The 23,256-nt window shown below is 38.5% G+C and overlaps 1 protein-coding gene across 11 annotated transcripts in view; it reads right to left on the reverse strand.

Moving 5' to 3' along the window:
- DERA (deoxyribose-phosphate aldolase) overlaps positions 1-23,256 on the reverse strand; it is a 240,106-nt gene that overhangs the window by 102,103 nt on the left and 114,747 nt on the right. For 7 of the 11 annotated variants that reach the window (XR_012518583.1, XR_012518582.1, XM_074403246.1 and 4 more), the window contains exon 7: positions 21,909-22,021. Coding sequence is in view for 8 of the 11 variants with exons in the window: in XM_074403246.1 (XP_074259347.1) it covers positions 21,909-22,021 (113 nt within the window). In the remaining 3 variants the exon portion in view is untranslated. Of the gene's footprint in view, positions 1-341; positions 16,966-17,328; positions 18,381-21,908; positions 22,022-23,256 lie in introns of those variants that run through there. The other 4 variants (XR_012518581.1, XM_074403243.1, XM_003934573.4 and 1 more) reach the window with 4 other exon arrangements.

The raw sequence follows: 23,256 nt of genomic DNA on the forward strand, positions 1-23,256 counted from the left end.
AGATTGGATAGGGAAAATGTGGTACACATACACCATGGAATATTATGCAGCCATCAAAAACGATGAGTTCGTGTCCTTTGTAGGGACATGGATGAACCTGGAAACCATCATTCTCAGCAAACTGACACGAGAGCAGAAAATCAAACACCGAATGTTCTCACTCACAGGCGGGTGTTGAACAATGAGAACACATGGACACAGGGAGGGGAGCACTACACACTGGGGTCCGTTGCGGGGGAAAAGGGGGAGGGACAGGGGGTGGGGAGGTGGGAAGAGATAGCATGGGGAGAAATGACAGATACAGGTGAGGGGACGGAAGGCAGAAAACCACACTGCCATGTGTGTACCTATGCAACAATCTTGCATGTTCTTCACATGTACCCCAAAACCTAAAATGCAATAAAATAAAAAAGAAGTTAAAGAAAAAAAATAAAAAAATTAAAAAATTAAAAAAATTGTAGTGATTTTTGCACATTGATTTTGTATCCTGAGACTTTGCTGAAGTTGCTTATCAGCTTAAGAAGCTTTTGAACTGAGATGATGGGGTTTTCTAGATATAGAATCATCCCATCTGCAAACAGGAATAGTTTGACTTCCTCTCTTCCTATTTGGATGCCCTTTATTTCTTTTTCTTCCTTGATTGCCCTGGCCAGAACTTCCAATACTATGGTGAATAGGACTGGTGAGAGAGGGAAACCTTGTGCTGGTTTTCAAGGGGAATGCTTCCAGCTTTTGCCTATTTAGTATCATGTTGGCTGTGGGTTTGTCATATATGGCTCTTATTTTGTGAGGTACGTTCCTTCAACATCGAGTTTATTGAGTTTTTAATGTGAATGGACGTTGAAATTTATCGCAAGAGTTTTCTGCCTCTATTTGAAATAATCACGTCGTTTTTCTGTTTTTAGTTCTACGTAATGAATAACATTTATTGATTTGTGTATACTGAACCAATCTTGCATCCCAGGGATGACGCCTACTTGATCATGGTGGGTAAGCTTTCGAAGGTTGCTGTTGGATTCAGTTTGCCAGTATTTTTTTGAGAATTTTTGCATCAATGTTCATCAAGAACATTGGCCTGAAGTTGTCTTTTTTGTTGTTGTTTCTTTTCATCTCTGCCAGGTTTTGGTATCAGAATGAGGCTGGCCTCATAGAATAAGTCAAGAAGAGGCTGGGCACAGGGGCTCATGCCTGTAACCCCAGCACTTTGGGAGGCTGAGGCACGCAGATCACCTGAGGTCAGGAGTTCAAGACCAGCCTGGCCAATATGGTAAAACCCCATCTCTACAACAAACACAAAAATTAGCTGGGTGTGGTGGCACACAGCTGTAGTCCTGGCTACTCAGAAAGCTGAGGTAGCAGATCGGTCAGAGTGGTGGGAGAAACTACTATAGGTAAAAGAGCAGGTCTTCTGAAAAGTCAGAAGATTCTGCAAAGCTGTGGGGGAAAATAGCTGAAGACAGCTGTTCTATAACCCCGAGGCAGAGGGCAAGGAATAGGCACTGAAGATTGTAGGGGCATTTATCTTAAACAGGCTTGTTTACTTATGTTGACCAGGAACTGACCTTTGATCATCCCAGCCTGTGATGTCCCCTGAAAGGGGAACAATAAATGTTAATTACCTATGGGTTGTGTTTGCTCCAGGCTTTCAGCATTATGCTTGCACTGAATAAAAGCAGGAAGCTCCAGCTTCTCAGGGCTGCTGCACTTTGACCACTAGAGCCAGGCAGTCCCCTACACTGCATACCTGTGTCTGAGTAGTCATTTCATCCATCAACCAGGGTCTGCAGGACAGACCCAGAAAGCTGAGGCATGATAATTGCTTGTACCCGGGAGGCAGAGATTACAAGGAACTGAGATCGCACCACTGCATGCCAGCCTGGGCAAAGGAGTGAGACTCCACCTCAAAAAAAAATTTAATAAAGTTTTTAAAAAAGCATAAATTAGGAAGGAATCCCTCCTCCTTAATTATTTGAAATAGTTTCAGTAATTCCTAGGCTCAAGTGAACCTCCGGCCTCAGCCTCCTTAGTAGCTAGGAACATAGGCACACACCACCATACCCAGCTAATTTTGTTTTGTTTTTAGAGACATGGTCTTACTGTGTTTCTCAGGCTAGTCTTAAACTCTTGGCCTCAAGGGATCCTCCCACCTTGGCCTCTCAAAGTGCTGGGATTACAGGTGTGAGCCACCATGCCTGGCCAGGTTATGTACTTTTATTGCCAAAAGACCTTTTTAAAGGCTGTATCAATTCATATTCCTACCATTGGAACATAGGCATGCCAATTTCCTACATCTTTGCCAACACTAGGCATGCCATTCTTTGTAATTTTTAAAGAATTAGCTATCTAGTATAAATTGTGTTAACTCCTTGCTATAATACCTCTAGGGGCTCTCATTGTCTATAGTACTCATCCTCAAACATTTTCATATCAGGACTTCTTTATAGTTTTAATAATTATTGAGGGCACCAAAGAGCTTTCGTTTATGTGGTTTATACTGATTTCAAACAGAAAAAAAAAAACAAACCCTGCTAGTGAGACATGGCATTGCTTTATATTTTCATAAATCTCTTTAGTCACTGGCTTATTCTACAATAGTAGAAGAGGAATTCTCATATTTGCTTCTGCATTTGATCTGTTGCAATCATGTAGCCTCCAGAAAACTCCCTGGTACACTTACGAGAGAACAAGAACAGAAAAAGTAAATAATGTCTTAGTATTATTTAAATACAATTTTGGCTTCATGAACCCCCGGTAGGTTCATAGGAGTACCTAGGGGTGTTGAAAATACATGTTGAGAACCATGAAGTCCCAAAACATAGTCTAACTCTGTAGCATATCATACTAGGCCTTTCTTGATTTCATACTAAACCTTCCTCAGTTATCCTCTCTGGCACGGTCCTTCTTAAAGCCATGCAGAATTCTGACTGCTTCTCAAGAACATGAATTTCCAGTTCTATATATTTTTGTAGTTACCATTTTCTCTTTCAAGAATGCCTGTTTCTGGCTGCTATCTTGGTGTCTAAAGGAACTCAATACTGTCTTGAAATTCAGAATAAAATGAAACAAAATAAAAAAGCAAGCAGATAAACAGAATCAAGTGTCACCTTTAATACTAGTAAAGCTGATTTTGAAGAATGTGCGTGTTAAATGTAAATTTTTGGTGCTCCAGAAGAAGTAGCACTCGAACATAAATTTCCTCAGCAAGGCAATTTACTTCTATAGAAGGGTGCGTCTCACAGATGGAAAAATGGCGAGTGCACACCTGGATGAGGGAGGGGAAGGGGCTCTTATTCCTGATGCAGGTCGTCCCTACTGCTGTGTCGTTCCCTATTGGCTAGGGTTAGACTGCACAATCTAACTAATTCCAATTGGCTATTTTAAAGAGAGCAGGGGTATGAGCCGGAGTGGCAGGGTAGGTAGTTTGGCGGGAAGGATGGTTACGAGACTGGTCAGAGCAGGTGGCCAGGGGTGAATGAGGTCAAAGCAGGTGACCAGGGGAACAGATGTGAACTACTGATTAGAACTGGCTAGAAAGTTGTTTGCTGAAACTAGAGGCAAGGGGGTGCAGAGAACCAGGAAGTTAAACTTTAAAATGTTGATTTAAGCCAGGCGCGGTGGCTCAAGCCTGTAATCCCAGCACTTTGGGAGGCCGAGGCGGGTGGATCACAAGGTCAAGAGATCGAGACCATCCTGGTCAACATGGTGAAACCCCGTCTCTACTAAAAATACAAAAAATTAGCTGGGCATCGTGGCGCATGCCTGTAATCCCAGTTACTGGGGAGGCTGAGGCAGGAGAATTGCCTGAACCCAGGAGGTGGAGGTTGCAGTGAGCCGAGATCGTGCCATTGCACTCCAGCCTGGGTAACAAGAGCAAAACTCCGTCTCAGAAAAAAATAGAAAAAATAAATAAATAAATAAATAAAATGCTGATTTAAAGAATAAGAGAGCTGAACCTACTGACATACTGATTATTTGAAGATAAACTTGGAGTTCACTATATCTAACATGGGTTAATGTATGGCAACAATGGGTTTCCTGATACTCCCTACCCAGAACTTTACAGACCCAACTACCCAGGTACAGAAAGCTCTAGACAACTGCAAGCTTCCCCAAGTAAACTTTCCTGCCCTATTATTATTATTATTGAGACAGAATTTCACTTTTGTTACCCAGGTTGGAGTGCAATGGCATGATCTTGGCTCACTGAAACCTCCACCTCCTAAGTTCAAGTGATTCTCCTGCCTCAGCCTCCTAAGTATCTGGGAAAAGAGATGTCCACCACTCTGTCCAGCTAATTTTTTGTATTTTTAGTAGAGACAGGGTTTCACCACGTTGGCCAGGCTGGTCTTAAACTCCTGACCTCAGGTGATCCACCTGCCTCGGCCTCCCAAAGTGCTAGGATTATGAGTGTAAGCCATTATGCCCAGCCCCCATTATTAAATTTTGATAATGGAGGAAAGGCTCACTACAAAGAACAGGGAGGAGAGGAAAGACTTGAGCAACATACAAACACCCAGTCCCTTATCCTATAGTCAACAAGGTAAATCACTCCATCTTTCCTGAAAAGTGTTGATCAAAAACAATAACAAAAAACTCTGTAAAATATTTAAAAAGGGTTATTCTAAGCCAATATGTGTGACCACGGCCCAGGAAGCAGTCTCAAGAGGTCCCGAGAAAGTGTGCCTGAGGTGGTCAGGTGACATGTTGGTTTTACATATTTTAGAGTAACAGAAACTGTAGGTAAAATCTTAAATCTGTACATGAAAGGTGTACATTGTTTCAGCTTAAAGAGGTGAAGCAGCCTTGTTGTCTGGAGTAACACACAAAGTTCGCTGTCCCATGGCCTAGGAGAACAAGGATGCAGACACACGAAGAGTGAGGTTAAGAGTATAAGTTTAATAGGCAGAAGGCTCACTGCTGCAGAGATAGGTCACAGAGAAATGGGTGGCTGGATCCATAGTGAGATGCAGGGGCATGTTATAGATGAGCTGGTGAGGAGGCGGTGTCTGATTTACATAGAGCACTACACACTGGTTGGACCAGGTGTGACATTTGCATAGGATGCGAAAAACTGGTTAGGAGTAGGTATACCATTAGGATAGGGTGTACATTTCTGGCTGTCCCCACCCAAATCTTTTATTATGCAGGTAGGTTCTCTGCCTGAGCTGCACCAAATGCCCATTTCTCTATTACCATACATGTGGTAACAAAAAATGAAGATGGAGCCTCCATGTTAGACATGCCTGGCCCACAGGTACCCTTTTCTATTGACACAGCTGCTGGCATTCTCCTGTGTGAGTTTCCTCCATGCTTATCTATGTTTGCAGCTTGATTTTTCAGTCTGCTCTTTGTTAGAAAATAAATTATTTGGGAGCTGCTTATTGTTAGAAGGGAAGCTCTTCTGAGGACTCTGTTGACCTCACTATCTGCCTACATAATTTCTTTCTACCTCCTGTATCAGAAGCACGGTATCTTGATGTTGAAGGTTGTATTAGTCCATTCCTGAACTGCTATAAAGAAATACCTGAGACTGGGTAATTTATAAAGAAACGAGGTTTAATTGGCTCACAGTTCTCCACGCTAAACAGGAAGCATGACGCTCGCATCTGCTAGCCTTCTGGAGAGGCCTCAGGAAACATACAATAATGGCAGAAGGCAAAGGGGTAAATAGCACTTCACATGGCTGGAGCAGGAGGAAGAGAGAAGTGGGGAGGCCCATTAACTTTTAAACAACCATGTCTCCTGAGAACTCACTCACTATACAGTACCAAGTGGGAATGGTGCTAAAACATTCATGAGAATCCACCCCCATCATCCAATCACCTCCTACCAGGCCCCACTTCCAACACTGGGGATTACAGTTCGACATGAGATTGGGTGCGGGGGAGGGGGGGTGGTGGTCACAGATCCAAATCATATCATGGGGCTTATGGGCCATAGATGGATTCAAAGATTTTCTGTTTGGCAATCGGTTAAGCTTCATCTAAAGAGGATGTCAATAGAATGGAATGTTTGTGTTGACATAAGGGGTGGGGTTTGTGGTGACCAAAGTTTTCATGTAGATGAAGCCTCCAGATAACAGCCTTCAGAAAGAATGTGTGGCGAATATCTCCTTGTGTCCCTTACAAAGTGTCAAATGTTTAATTTCTCCTAGATCCCAGAGAGGTCTGCCATATTAACAGAGATTCTCACAGATGCAAATTTCTCCCACAAAAGACAGCTTTGCAAGGCCATTTTGAAATATGCCAATGCCAAAGAAATACATTTTAGGGTAAAGCATTTTTATTTCCTTCAGGGTCTATTTGTTATATGATGTTATACCAGAATCAGGTTGAAACTTGGTATCTTACTGCCACGAGTCTTTTTTGTCAGGCTTATGATCTCTGATTTTAATGATGCCTAGTTATGTCCAAACCTTAAAAGAAAGGGGATTTAATGAGATGTGTCCAACCTCCCTTCCTTTCATGGGTGGGAATTCAGTTTTTCAGGCATCTCTGAGATCCCCTTGGCCCAGATGGGGGCCATTCAGTCAGTTGGGGGGCTTAAGATTTTATTTTTGGTTTACAGGAGGGATGACTGAAAGAGAAACCAGGAGTGGTACCCTAATTGCCCTTTCTCCCCAAACATACACACAGTACAACCATTCTTTGCATATAAATAAATTCAAGTCATATTAAGATTTACATACAAGGCACCGAGGATACAAATAAGATACTACTTCTACTTTGAAAAAATTTGGGAAAAGATATCTATGACAGTATCTCTGATACAGCTGCCAGATTTTTGTTCCCTACATTAATTCTTTCAACAAATTTAGAAGCACCAACTACACAGGCATGCTTATTCCACCAAATAATAATTTACGCATGTCATTGCACCATCTGAAATCTTTCTACGCCATTTGACCCTCACAAATCTCTACTCAACTTTCACCCTGACCCTGAAATCTTTCCAAATTACTTTCATTTCCTATCAAGATCTAGCCAGACCAAGGTCACCAGTAATTATCTCCCAAGCCCAACAATTCATTTTTTCATCCTTCCTATCTCCCTAGAAATTTTATACTTGGGTGGATGCCTTTGAGTGTTTGTGTGTTTTGTATTTACAGCTATAATGGTAGAAACCTGGAGTATCACAGCTCATTTTATAAGGATTTGGAAATAACATGGGCTGAATCCCAGATCCCAAGACCCAGCAGTAAATATAATAAAAGCCTGATATAACATGTTTAACCTGGAAGGAGGGCATTGCTTCTGTCCCTTAACAGCTCATTACAGAGATTCCACTTCATTGCTATTTCTCCCTATCTCCACAGCAGCCTGCAGACTGCTTGAGAACATGATCATTGGCTAGATGTTTAGATTAAACGACCTTTGGGGGTCTCTTTTTACTCCCCTGAAATTCGATAATTCTGGTGAGTTTCCTTTTCTTAGAAGTGTGGTGCAAAAGCATCATCTCAAAACAGTGCCTAGCTCATAGTAGATAAAAACACACACACAGGAGCCAGAATAACTGGTCTCAAATCTTGGCTATATACTTGAACTTAAGACAAAGCATTTTAATTTCTCTACCTTCATCAACTCATCTATAAAATGATGATCATAATCATACCTATCTCATTGGCCTGTTGTGAGGAGCAACAGTTAATAAATTTAAATCACTTAGAACAGTGAACACTTACTAAGAGTGCAGTAAATTATCATTACTAGTTAGCAAATATGTGTCCAAGGAATTCTACAATTCCATAAACTCTCAGTAACTGACAATATATGTTAATAGGCACTAAGGAAACACTGGAACCTGTTCTTAGGTCTGAATTTTACAGACCTCATTCAAACCCTTGAAATTTATACCTGGTCTCATCAAAACAAAAAGATCTTTTAAATTAGAAAGGCAGTCAGGACTTTTTGAAAACTAATTCTCAGCATAAATACCAGGTATATACATACTAAACCTACCAACTAAAATTCTATTATGAGACCATGTTTGCATAATTCTATTATATTCAAAAATTCATATCCATTTTTTTTAAACTCAAACCAAGCATTCACACAACTGTAATACCTCTTTGCAAAATCTTACTCTAGGTGTGCCAAAGTTTTAATCAGTCCACAAGGATATAGACACTGACTGCTGTTTAAAAGACATAATCCAGTAACATATTACCTAGTTCTATAAAGCTTGGAAACAAACAAACTTTCAACCTTGGAATGGCTTAAGCAGAGGGTAAACTTGGCACGTTTACTCTTAAGTCATTTAAAAGGCATTAAAACATATTTTAAGGATTTCAAATATGCAATTATTTTTACTACTACTCAAAACATGAAATAAATGTTGGTTTAAAAAAGATACGTGCTTTTTAAATCTATCAAAACAAACAGCTTAATGAATAAAAATTGTTTCCCCAAACTAAACCATTTTTCATACATTTGCAACACATCCAGCCGGTTTTAGCAGTCTGAACTCAGAAAAGCTGTTGGTAAAATGTAGCCCCTTCCCATGTTAGTATATAACAAACTTTAGGTGTGGTTATTTTATGAAAACTCCTCTAAAAATGCTTCACAATGTACTTTGGAACTTAATTCACTAGCAAAGCTGCACTTCTGTCTACCTGAATAGCGCTGATATTTATGCTTACCTTGCGGATTGGGTCTCACTTTATAATTGCATCTTCCTTGTATTAATCCCAAATGTTAATTATCTTTCAAATTCGCTTAACAAATACATTTGGAGCACTTATTCTCTAAGATACTTGGCTGGATGCTATAAGGAGTTTAAAGCTGGTTACAATAGGCTTCCCCTCAAAGGTCTCCCGCTCAGGGTGGGCAGAAAGGCAATGCAGAGAAATAAACCTAGCACAAGACTATCTGCTCTGCCCCTGTCAATTTACAAGTTCTGGACCTACCGTGCCATCATGGTGAAGGAAGGACATACAGGCCAACCAGACTGCTGTCCCAGGCCACCCCTATCGACTTGTTTGCCACTGTCTGCTAATTACTTCTGCAATATCCTAGTTTAAAGCCTGGCCCCTTATACTCACCCCAAGCTTGTGCCTTTTTTGACACATTAAGAGCCACTTACTGACTCAGATTTCTCTTCACTCTTGAGTTCCAGACTTGCAAAGCTCCACATTAGAGTCATCTCTGCCAGTTCTGCTTTAAAAGAACTACTTAACCTAGACCCCTCCCACTCTCCACTTCCCCCTGGCCCTGCAACCTTCCTGCTGTAGAGATGAATCAGAAAAAGACACAAGGCAATCATTTTATAAGAATGATACAAAAAATGATAGAAACCAGTTTTTATAGTTAAGTCAGAAAAGTTGAGAGACGGCTTCTGATGTTGCTTGGTGATGAGCATAAAAGACGCCCAGTAAATAAAACTAAAGCAGAAAAAGCATGCTTACACTCATTAAAAAATTATATTTGTATTAACAATTTTTTGTAGTGTCATCATGGTGGAAGAAAGACTAACAAGAACTTTTCAAACAGCTTCTACATGTCAGGCACTTTCCTGATCCAATGTTATTATTTCCCTCCACATTCCAATGGGGATAAATTTTATCTGAGGGAGAAATATGGAATAATAACAGATGCCTCAGGCACTGCGACTTAACCTCCCCATTCCTTAGCACTTTAATTTTAAAGTTGCTATTGCTTTTACTACTATTTCAACTTCAATCAGAATTTGTATGCATTCCAAACATAAATCTTCCTATTCAAATGTAACATGTATACAAATTCCAACTCATTGGCTTCAGGCAAAGGCAGCAGATCAAAACAGGTGGCATGCTCTAGGAAGACAATCCCAGAACTTCTATGAATCAATGGGTATAGGTGCATGGGCTGACAGCAGTCTTCCCTGCACCCAATTGGGCATCAAAGAGAAGCAAGAGAGGTGGAGCTAACAGAAAAAGCATATGACAACGCCATATTTGTAGGAAGCAGCCTGTTATTGAGGCAGAATCAGAGAAAATGCATGTGAGCAGCCCTAAAGTTGCTAATCTCTGGTGATGAGGGAGAGTTAACTCCAAAATAATTCACTCAAATACAAAATCCTGTGACATAAAGAAAGCATGTGTTTGTGAACAGTAAGAATTCCTACCAGCCTAGAACATGGAGAAATGTGGCATGTATTCCACACAAATCTCTTGCCAGTACCTGGTCCAGAAAAAAATGTATCTCATTAGAACATGAGTACTTATGTAAAACTACTCCAAGAAAATAAGAGAGAAAATAAATGGGGGGGGGGAGGAACATAATACTCACCAGGAAAAATATTTCCATAAAGTAGATAAAAACAGGTCAAACATATTGCTAAAGTCTTAAAAACAAAAAACTGAAACTAAGCTACCATATCTATAAAACAAGAGTTCATATCAAATATACAAGAGCTCAGGGAAGATAATACCTGATAATAGAAATGAAATATAATTGTTAGAGCTCAGAAAACAAACATTTCACTGAAAGCAACCAGATTGTGCTGAAAACAGAAACAAGGATGACAGGAATAGAAAATAGTACAAAATGAAGAAGAAGAAAAAAAAAACCCTCGGGACTAGAGAAAATAATAGCTAGACAGGACATATATCCAATAACTGGTATCCTGAAGAAAAGTTTAAAAATAGTAAGAAAAAAGGAAAAATGTTAAAGATAAACTTCAAGATAACTTTCCATATTTTACAGATATATAGACAGAGAGGGCACACTAAACCCAGGAAAAACTGACACAAAACCTTCAACACTGAATCTTGTTCTATTAAGGTTACTGGCATTGAAAGAAAAATCTGTTGTTAGACTGAGGCAAAAAGTTTAAGTCAGACCCTTACTACGTACAGCAATGTTCAATGCTATCAGACATTGAAGGAATAATACAAAGTCCTCAAGGAAATAAAGTCTGTGATCCAAGAACTGTACATGTCCAGAAAAAAAATCACTAAAGTTGAAAAATGATAAACATTTCTGAACTTGCAAAAACTCAGGGAATGTAGTCCCAAAGCCCTCCTTCGGAGAACTACTAGAGGCCAAAATTTGAAAAGAAGAGATAAACAGAATAATGAGTATTGACTGTATTTAACTTTGCAACTAAGATGAAAACAATTGTGGAAATTATGGTCACAGAACAGAATTTAAATATTATAAACTGTAATGATGTAGAATATATCAAATGTTTGGAGAAGATGACGAGATGGTTGATGGGCATGCTGATTTTCTCATCCATAGAGGATAGAAGGTTATTGCTAAAGTGATAAATCATGTAATACAGCTGTAAGTACATTTCCAAGCCACAAGAATATGTTATAAATGCTATATGACATCAAAAATCAGATGAGTTTGGAAGGAAAATAAGATTGAGAAAGTAGAAAGAAATAATTTAATCATGCTTTTGGTGGGAAGTCAATAGCTGTCTAAATAAACAAAAGTTTACATATTTGGAGGAAAGGGCATTGTCATATATTACTGGTGAGAATGCAATTCTTTTTTTTTTTTTGAGATGGAGTTTCGCACTTGTTCCAGACTGGAGTGCAATGGCGCAATCTCAGCTCACTGCAACCTTCGCCTCCTGGGTTCAGGCAATTCTCCTGCCTCAGCCTCCCGAGTAGCTGGAATTACAGGCATGCACCGCTATGCCCAGCTAATTTTTTGTATTTTTAGTAGAGACGGGGTTTCACCATGTTGACCAGGATGGTCTCGACCTCTTGACCTTGTGATCCACCCGCCTCAGCCTCCCAAAGTGCTGGGATTACAGGCGTGAGCCACCACACCCGGCTGAGAATGCAATTCTCCTTAAACAAAAGGACTCCATGGAACTTCTCTGGACCTATTATATGGGATGAAGAAACAAGGGGTAACTTTACAGTGTTCAGCTTTAAAGACTAACTGAAAATGGAAATAGAGTAGAGGGGCAATGAGTTTTTTCTTAACAGAAAGCATTAACTGTCTCTCCAGTACCACCTTGTTATATTGTAGTTGACAACTGTGATGATGCTTGACCATTCACTATCTTTTAAACATGATGTGTCCCTTTCCCCAAGAAGGTAGCCAAAACTTGCTTTCTCAGCTTTCTTTGCAGGTAAGGTACAGAGATATGACGAATACTGTAACAAGATATAATCAGACAGGAACTTGATACCCAAAGGATCAATGAGAGGAATTGATCTTTGGCCACTGTGATAAACCCAACTTTCAGGGAAGGCAAAGGCAGGGGTTCTGATATCAAGTGCCCTGAGGCAGTACCAGTGAGGTAGTACCAGCAGGTCTACACTTGATCTTAGCCAAAAGGCCAAAAGTGATTAAGAGCAGTTCTAATGAATGGTTGGGGCATTATTCTTACCTAGCTGCCTCTTTTGTTGATATAGTTTGGATTTTTGTCCCTGCCCAAATCTCATGTTGAATTGTAATCGCCAATACTGAATGTGGGGCCTGGTAGAGTGTTTGGGTCATCAGGACAGATGCCTCATGGCTTGGAGCTCTTTGCCATAGTTAATGCTCCCAAAAGCTGGTTATTTAAAAGTATGTGACACCTCCCCATTCTGCCTTTTGTCCTGTTTTCACCATGTGATGTGCTTGCTTCCCCTTCACCTTCTGAGGCCTCCCTGAAGCTAAGCAGATGCCAACACTATGCTTCCTGTAAAGCCTGTAGACCCATAAGCCAATTAAACCTCTTTTATTTATAAATTACCCAGTCACAGGTATTTATTTATAGTGATGCAAGAGTGGCCTAATAAAACTTCCCACTATTTGCCCATCCCGGATATCCTGTGACAGCATGCTTTAAGAATAAGTATCCTTTCTCACATAAACTAGGTAGAGGAGAGTTCTGTTGCTTACAATTAAGAAACGTGCCTACATGCAGTATGGTCCTGGCAAAACAAACACTTAGAAAGCAAAACACAAATTTAAAACATTCTTTTACGTGGAAAAGACCAAGCAACTAGCATTTTCATTTGCCCTAGACACCATTTACACAGTACCTTCAAAACAAGTCAAGTATCTGTAAAACATGCCATTCCCTACAATATATTATCTATTCTAAATGCAAGTTGAAGAATGGGCTCTGTTAAGATATGTCTTCATTTTACAGTACATTAAATTGCCAGTTGTAGCATTCCAGACTGGTGGAATCAAATACAGCTGAATCTTACAATCTTAGCTTGATAAAATTATTTGAAGATTTTATGGATAATAATTAAACATTCATCTAAGATGTTTATTCTAGGATCCAAAGCTTGCTTTTAAGCTCAAAGTGAAATCTAGTTCATTGCCTCGTGTGAAAGGATTAAGGGATAAGTCATTTCCATTGTCCTCTCCCCTGTTCTTGGCTATGAAACGCAGCAAAATATACACATTTATCCTAGAGCTTCAGGATACAGAAGTGCTGCAGCTGGTGGATTTTACTGCTTAATAGATACATTTAATTTGGAATCTAGATATTGAGTACAAGGATTTCTAACGCAGTGGTTCCCAAAGTGTGGTTCCTAGAGCACAACAATAGCATCACCATCACCTGGGCATTTGTTGGAAATACAAATTCTTAGGTTTTACAGCTAACTTAATGAACTGAAAATTTGGGGAGGTGCAGCTGAGACTTGCTTTATATAACTCTCCCAGTGATTCAGTTTGAACACCACTTTTTTTTGGCAGCACAACTAAACCATCAAATAAAAAGACAAGTCTACTACTGAGAATAGGAAGATGTACCTTCTTATTAACACATTCTAGCCCATTAAGTGAGTCCTTACCTAGAACTAACCTAACTTTCACCTGTAGCATAAATTCTACTTCTTCTAGAGAGGAGATACAGCACTGTGTCACTAAAATCTAATACAGAAGTAACTTTTCCTGGGATTTTCAGGCATTAAGTACCCTTTGATCTTCCCTTCAGGCTAAATAATCTCAGTTCCTTTAACCTTTACTTATAACCTTTGATCTTCCCTTCAGGCTAAATAATCTCAGTTCCTTTAACCTTTACTTATAATCACATCTTATAAGGTACTTATAATCACTTCTTAAAACTCGTTGCCAATCTCCAGAATAAACTATAACCTTATTTTATTGTTCAAATGAATTGAACACATTCCCTGTCATTGGACGATAGAAACTCATGCCACACAATCTAGGTTTCTTATATTCTACGTGTTTTACAAGACGTACTTCTAAAAATATCAAGTTTCAGGCCTGTCCTTTGTAGATATTCCAATTCTTCCTCCTCATCCTGTGTTCTTTTTCCTAACAAAAAGTTTTAGTTCATTGTAAGGTCACTAAGTATTTCACATATATTGCATGAAATATCCTGATCCTCATCTGTCCTATTAAGTGTGAATTGACCAGATGGATATTCGTCTGACTCTCTCCTGAGCAGGTTTTAGTTAATTAAAAATGATTATTTTTACTACATATTTTATATATCAGCCAGATGTTACCTGTGGTCATTTCTAGAAAGGATCATTTGGTGGTGGTTGTAAAATACATATTTTCTTTGGGAGGCAAAACCCCAGAGGGTGATCAGGAAAATAAATGTAGAAATTGATTTCACCTCCTATCTTTTTCCTAGTGCCAAAATAGGCATAACATTTCACTGCCTTGGAAGGTTAAGATCTATACAAATTCTTTCTTCTTCTTTATATTTCTGCACTCTGGCCCTATTTATGATGTGTACAGTATCAGGCTGATGGAATAAAAATCAATGGTTTCCCTCTGTACTAGAAATATGTTAATTTTTCCAGAGAAATGGATTTGGTTTCTCTAGATTTGGTTTCTGTAAGACATGTATGTATGGCATAGCAAACCTCTGCTCAGTCAGGATGGAGGCTGTTATGTTGCTGTGAGGATGCACTTCCAGATACCTGTAACAGTTTCTACTGCTATACAGGTCTCTTTCCAAGCTATTTTTCATGTGAAACACTTTGTCTGAATTTCTCATTAGTGTTGAAATAATCCAGAATGAGGCAAAAATACTTTAATTATAAAACAGTTTTGTGACTCCATGTCATCTCCTCTCCATGTGTATACAAATTAGAATCCAAACAAGCCCCCCAACCGCTGTATTTTTTTCCTTAAAACAAAGTTAACATTCAATGTTTAAAAAAATTCAGTTCCAGACGTCATCCAAAATTCTGAGATTCTAACAGATTAAATCAACCATACTATCATACTATCACATGGGCTAGATTGAGAAGGTTGGTCTCTAAAACACCATTTAGAAGACTCTTAGAGGCAAAAACGAATCTCTTGAAAGTCTTACGTTCACATGCTGACGAACATGATTAGGTATAGCAGGATACATAAACAAGCAAGAAATTTTCAGTTCCAAAGACCAGGGTATGTCTTGTAAAATACTTCATCATATGGTGGGAATGTACATTCTGTATCAGCTCTGACATTCTATGTGACCTTGCACAAGTGACTTCTCTGTTTCTTTTCTCAACGTGAAGAAAAGACATTGCTGAACTAGATGTTCTCTAAAGTCTCTTTACGCTCCCAAATTATATGACTGTTTCAAAAATAACTTTCATGCCTAATATGCTTTACTGAACAATTGCAACAAGGCAGGGTGCTTGCATTAACTTGGAGGCTTTAAACACAGAACATAGCAAGTTATTTTCTGATTGTATAAAGCATCTAATCCCAATGTTCTAAAGTACACAAATCAGCTTGTAGTAAAAAACAGTCACCTCAGAAATGATCTCTTCCTCTTATGTTTTCATAGCAATCAACATTAATAAGAGTGTTCCTATTAAAGTCATCTGTGTTACATTTGATGTCGAGAGCCAGGTAAGGATGGGCAGACATTCCGGATGAACAGTCCCATAGTCCTTGGAATAAATTTTCCTCCCAAATATAACATTACTTACCTTTAGATCGGGCTATGCTCATCAGCCTCTAATAGGTCTGAGGGACTCACTAGTCTTAATTTCCTATGTGAATCTGTAATTGTCCACAGAGGTCAATTTTGGTGAATGCCTCATATAAATTAAAATTGAAGATAATGATGCCTGTTCACTTGATCAACTAAAATGACCAGCTGGGTTTAATGGGAGGAAAACAGAAACCCCTGTGAAATTGGAATAGCTTCAAAGGTGACAGATTGATTATTTTTCTGTAATGTTTCTTCTCCAAAGGTGACTGGCCATTGTAGTGGTGGGCACCTGGGCTAGCGTATGATGAGGCTGAATATGGCATTCAGAGCCACTGACCATATCCAAAGGCACAAGTCAAAAGCCGGCATCCTCCTGAGGCACTGGGGGGAAAAGAGAGTTTCTTTTCTATTCTTGTTTTAGTCATCTCATTTATAGTTAGAGAGGTGCTTTGAAGGACTTGCTAAATTGTCTCCCAAGAGGCAACTTCTAATTTAGATTGGTAGAAAAGTGTTTTCTCTTTTCAGCCATAAAACATTTTCTTGAATTTGTTCTAATTATCCTTAGGGTAACATAATTTTAGGTCTAAAGGAACTTTCAAATCATCTGCCCCAACCCCTTTACTTCATAGATGATGACACTGAGATGTGAACTGACCAGGCCAAGGAGTCAAAGGCAGAAAGAGGGAGAGTTCAGGCTAGAATTCAGCAGGTGAGAAGATAAAACCAAAACTGACTTCCAGTCCAGGTTTTTGCTTATGACAACTAGAGAGCCATTCAGGGAAGAAAGACTCTCTCCTGACGAAAATCACCATTTAAGGAAACACATTCTGTAACATGCTAGAGATGCTAGTAAGCAGAATCTCTGAAGAATGAGGCTGAGACAGACAGAGAGCAAAAAACCAGCGGACCACGAGGCAGATTACTGTACCCGAGCCTATGGGGAGCTCTTTTTATGCACACTTGACTATGTGTACCGAGGGTCCGGGATACCTGGAGGTCATGGCATGCACTTCAGAGCCAGCCTGTCTGCTTGGGCTTGATTCTTAACTCTGCGAATTTTGAGCAATCTTTGGCATGTTGCTTAAATTTCTTTGTTCCTCAGTCCCCTGTCTGAATAAAAGGATGATTACATCAGTACTTACTGCTGTAAGGATTAAAACCCTTATTATATTTACCTTACTATTATGAGGATTAAATCAGAGTTAAATAAATGGATATATGTAAAGCTTATTACATGGCAAGTGCTGTTAATATCTACTGTTTTCCTCCATTCAGTACACCAGAAAATCTGAAGAGTTTCAGAATACATACGTAAGTTGCATTCATTAATAATATACTGAGGTGCTTTACAGATATATACCCAAGGAATCAACTAGAGAGATTCAGGAACTCACTGATAAAACCTCTTTTTATGTGTAACGGATTACTTTTTCATTATGTATTGCAACAATTAAAAAAAATATATATAGGAACTTTATTATTTTAAAAATTTTAATGATATTCACAGTTGTACATAACAGTACCAGAAATTACATTAGCAAAACAATTAATAAAAGAGTATATCCACAGAGAAAATGAAAGATGAGTTTTCAGGGCAGGAAATTAGTGCAGAATCAGTGACTCCTGAAGTCGTTACAGCAGCATTTGTGGGATGTTGCATTTTCCTTTGCTAGGGCACACTGTTTGGGCAGTTTAACGTTGTTTTATTCCCCCTTAGAATTTGATGTTGTCAAAGCTGCCATTAACATTTTACTTAGAGTTGTTAGGAGAAACCCCTCATAAAGTTAATAGCGCAGATCTTCAAGTAATTACGGTCATTTCAGATGTGTCTGAAATGAGTACCTGTGAATGTGGATAAGTTTGGTTTTTAGTTCCACTCTTTAAGTTCAATGGAAATTTTAAGGAGAGAAATGCCAGTTACCTATTATCCTACTTTTTAATTAAATAATTTTAGCAATTATGTAGAAAAATAATTTTTAAACATTGTCATAAAAAACTTTTCTGGAACTGGTGACTAATTTAAGACATTGGAAGATCATGATAAGCTGCATATCTTCCAGTCACATGATGGTAAATCTGTGAGGAAAAGCAGAGTTTAGTTAATTAACAATCATTCTATAATTATACACATCAGTTAATAATTATACTATCAAATAATAATGAATAGTTTTAACGAACATTTCATTATAAAGCCTCATTAGTATGTGTTTCACCCAACTGACTTCTGATGGAGATTTGCTTGGAAGAAAAAGTGGAGGATTGGGTGGGATGAGGTCAATCAAATGAATTTTTATCTCTAGTTCTCAATTTGACTTTTCAATTCCTTTCTCAAAAACACTTGTCAATTTATTCCAAGGATAGAGATTATTACTCACCTGCCTCTCAATGTCTGAGAGCAGAGTACTGGCACCTATTCGAAAGAGTTCTGGCTTCAGCCACTCATCTCCAAGCTCCTCCTTTACAAGAGAGAGCCAAGCAAGGGAATCCTTTGCACTGCGGATGCCTCCTGCTGGTTTAAAACCTATCTAAATGGGATGGCAGAGAATAGAACAATCTTTATTGTTATTGGTTTTTTTTAAAAAAATGATACTATGTTTATCAGAGTATTGATTCTCTCTCCCTCTGTTGTTGAAGAAAACCTTTTCACTTCATCCAGCAAAAGGGCTTAGATCAGTGACTCATGCCCATTCACACTACAAAACACTTTCCCAAGATGTTTGGAGAATGTCACTGCTTTCGAAGAGATATTAATGAGGGTTACTAACCCTCATTAACATTTCACTTACTGGAAAGTCATAAACCTCAACCATCTAGACTATAGCTGTGAACCTGGAATAAACAAGGAAGGTGTCAATAGGAAAACAGATCACAAAAGCCCATTCATTCTTCATTTCTACAAGTGAGCCTTCTCAGCCTTCAACTTGAGGTTCAAAAGACACGTGCACTTAAAATAAAAGGACAGAATCAGCAAGGCTGCAAGGTTACCATAACCAAACTGACAGCAATCCAGCAAGGAAAGTTGACAGTTTTTTTAATCAATTCAAAGGCAGGCATTTTTTTTTTTCTAAATTGCAGGCACACAGCATCCTAGAAAGCTGGCAGACAAGTTACATAAGCGCAGTAGAACATGGGGTGGCGGTGTCCACATACTCCAGTAGACCATAACACAGCCCAATCCAGCCAATATCTGATATTCGCAAATGATGTCCCTGGATTCATTAGGAAAGGAAAGATATGTTCCATATACAATAAAACTCTGATTATCTGGTTTTACATGTTTCAGGAACTTGACTATCCAATAGAGGAGGGAATCCATAGATGTTAGTGGTCAAAACAACACCCCAGAGCCTGAGTACTAAATCTCTCACATTTTGTCACACAGAGCTGTGATCGGTTGCACCAGTAGATTACTGCTAGTAGAATGCTAGAGAAGGGAGACATTAAATGAATATAGTCTATTATCAATCAAAGCAGGGAAAGTTATAGTTTAACCCAAACTCTACCATTTCTTGGCCACACCACACCCAATCAATATTTAAGTTCTGCCAATTCTACCTCCTTAACTTCCGTACCCACCATGCACACTTTCCTGTGTACTCACTTGTTTCAGTTTAGACCCTCATCAATTCTCACATGAAACAGCAGTAAAAGTCTCTTAACTTGTTTCCCTGCCTCAATTACACAACGTCACATAACTAAGCAACAGCAATGCAAGGATTCCAACCGTATCTGCTATCACTCTAGAGCCCAGGCTATGACTCTGTAAGGCAGCAAGGGGGTTAAACAGGATGAGGTTACTTGTTGAGAAGCAGCCAAAAAAATCAATTAGTTGATATTAGCATACATGTTAATCATAGGAGCAGTTTTGTCAATTAGGTAGTGCTTCTTATAGATTTTCTACATAGTTCAGTTTGTGTCAGCAAGTCTGTTTCCAGAGAAGTTCTAACGTAAGTTTATCCTTTTTTTTAAGAGAGAGAATATGGAAAACATAAATCTGCAATGAAATCAGTTATGAAATATTAAACCTCTGCTTCTCAGGAGTGACACTAAGCATGGTCGTGAAGGTGGCCTATCACATTTTAAAATACCCTTTAAATCAACAACGCAGAAACTTAATAGTCTAAGGACTGCCCAAGCAACTTGTCAACAACCCAAAAGGCTGCAACTGATTTGCAAACAAACACAACCTCTGTTTGAAATCAAATAAGATTAAATGAATACAATTTGACTTGTACCTGTCTTTTTCTTAATAAAACTAGGATGGACTTATTTATTAGCTGGGGAAAGAATCAATACAATTAAAAAGAAAGGACTGAAAGACAGCAAAGTGTCCCTCCCTCTGTACTCTGGCCTGGAAGACGGAGCACTTAAATTTTCATTGACATTCTTTGCTTGTTATCTAAGAGCTCTCCTGAGAAGGGACGTAGTCATTTTTCCATTCCTAACATTTAACACAGGTTAACATGGCACATGGTTAACTACCCAAAAAATGTTTGTTGAGAACGAAACAGGATTGGGTCCCCAATGGCAAGTCTGAACCCTGACAATGGAACTTAATGCATACAGATGCCTGAGGACTACACCAGACCGAAAACTACCAGGGATGGGGCCCAGGCATCTATCAAGTATAAAAAGCTTCACATTTGGTTTTGATGTTCTTTGGCTAGAAGAATCACAATCTAATGAGTGGTGGTAGTTTCAACTGAGGAACAAAGATAGATTTATCATTTTTACAGCTTAAACAAAAAATCTTTTCGCTTATTTGGATCACTGCAGACAGGCTATCAAGTAGAGGTTATTCAAGTTGGGTCACCTTTCTCATGTAGGTCACAATAGATATTTATCCTATTCATAATTAAGATGTGAAGTTTTTCTAAGAGAGAAAATTCTGGAAGGAGTTTATTTCCTCTTGTAAACCAGCATATTCCAAAAAAAAGTCACGTATTCCAAAATAAACTGAAGGTACAGTTACATACAAAGTCATCACATCAGGTGAACAAAGGACTAAAGGTCTTTTTTGGGTTTCTTTTTGGCAGAAATCAAGAGACTGGTTTTAAAAGACGCCTCTTAGGAAGGGAAAGTCTCATTAAACACACACACACACACACACACACACACACACACACACACACACCCTTTCTCTCCAATCATGTAAAAAATATCCTTTGAGATAATTTGCAGCTAAACAAGCAACTTGAGATGAAAAGGAAAATCCAAACTCATTTTTAAAAAAACACCTCATACAGATTTTTCCCTTTAACTTCGTATGTTTCAAAAAATATGTGTTATTTTTCGAAAAGCTGACAAAAGCTAGTATACACTCTCCTCAGCTTAACAGTCTTCCAAAGAGCACATCCAACTGCCATAAAACGCAAAAATTGATATTTAATTCAAGAGCTATATAACGTCTAGCTACCTTTTCCCTGCTGTTTCACAGCATTTCATTATTTTGTTTAATAAGTTCATCTCCTCGAGAATTTTCTCTTCACCTCATATTATTAAAAGTAATAAGTTTTTCTGGACCGGGGGTTTCCCAACAGAAAAACCAATTTATGTATGTCCTTCAATAATGACAGGAAAAGATTATTTCCCATTATATTGCATACTTTTCATATCACCACCACAGCTTATCATTCAATAAATGTTACTCTGCAATTCTTTCCATTCCTCAAGGAAGTTTAATTTCTGCATTAACCTGTTTTCACTGGCCAACACCTTGCGAGAAAGCCTCTGTGTTGCAGCGGAATTAGTTCGTTAAAGAACCCATTTAGGAATCTCTTGTCAGTGACAAAATTGTCTTTGGTTAACAAAAGGACATAAAGTGAGTTTACATCTTGATCACACATACTCCCACACTCACACTCACTTTCTGTTAATCATACATTTTTCTCCATGAATGTGGTCTTTTATAATGAAACATAAATTAAACATTTATCTTAATAAAGATAATTCATTCACAACTTCTCCATATAAACACAGTTATCCTGCCTGTAACTGGTATTATAAATAACATTATCTTTACTCTGAAGAAAGATTTGCTGGCAATAATATACCTTGTTTCCAGTTTTCCAGAAGAAATCTCTAATGGCCCGTAGCATCACTATAGCTACCGGGAAGGTGGCATTTACTGTTTCTTTTCCAGTAGAGGTCTTAATAAAATCTGATCCTAAGACAAAAAGAAGAAAAACTCCATGTTAATTAGAGATTTATTTTTTACACTTTTGAGTCAGTGGGAGAAATGAATTGTGTAAATTTTTTTCCCAAAGAAACTCAACCTTATTTTTCATTAATTATTGGAGAAAGCAGAACCAAAATCTCCCTTTAAAATAATTATGCCCATACTATTTCCTCCTCACTATCACTATATCAGGCACCAAATATATTCTCACTGACCTCTGATATTCTTACCTCCGTATTTCCACACTGCCAATTAAAATCAAGTTGGTTCATTTAATACATAACTGAGATGAATAAAAACAATTTTATGCCCTATGCTTAATATCATACATCATAACACTTTACTACAAAACTGGAGTGCCTACTCATTTTCTCCTAATTTGCTCATGCTTAATGAAAAGTACACAGTATACAGTTGTGACAGTTCAAGAAGAATCACCATTAGCTGATTTCTATTGCATTGTTCATTAATGAAAGCACTGTCTTCCAACCAGATTAGCATTTCCATGAAAGACACCATGCTGTTTCATACCTTCCAAGTATCTTAAACTTCCTTCCTTCAAATGTATCTTAAACCTCTTAATGCAGTTTAACAGAATAACACAAGGAAACAAAGAAAGGATCACAGTAGTTAAGATTCACTGAGTGCTAAGCATTATAAATCTAGGTGCTTTACAAGTATTAATTCGGTCAATACCTGCATAAGATAAGTAATAATATGATCTATTTTTAAAGCGGAAATTGAGGCACAGAAACGTTAAGTAACTTACCTGAGATCACACAGTAAACGCAAAGTTAGGATTTTAACCAAAGTAATCGAACCTAAACAGTATGTCATAGTGTCTCCAAGAAACTTACCTAGGCTCACACAGTCAGGTAGCCAAACAAAGAATACATCTTTCACATGTTACACGGCCCTGAAATACTCAGTGTGGAAGATATACCAGCAGCATCAGCACTCCCAGAGCTTGTTAAAAATGCATATTCTCAGGCACTACCCAGATCAACTAAATCAGAACCTAACATAACCAAAGTTTCTAGGTGATTTGTGTGCCTGGCCCTAACCTACCGAATCTGTGGCACCATACCTAAAATCAATCTCTTAGAGCCTCCTGAAGTCCATTAATGAAGTCAAAGATAAAAGCTGAAGTGGCCAAAAGGCCAAAGAAACATACTTTATTAAGCACACTGTGTATAAGGCATGTGGAAAATATAAAAACAAAA

This window comes from Saimiri boliviensis, chromosome 7 (assembly GCF_048565385.1).
Source record: "Saimiri boliviensis isolate mSaiBol1 chromosome 7, mSaiBol1.pri, whole genome shotgun sequence".
NCBI classification, from domain to species: domain Eukaryota; kingdom Metazoa; phylum Chordata; class Mammalia; order Primates; family Cebidae; genus Saimiri; species Saimiri boliviensis.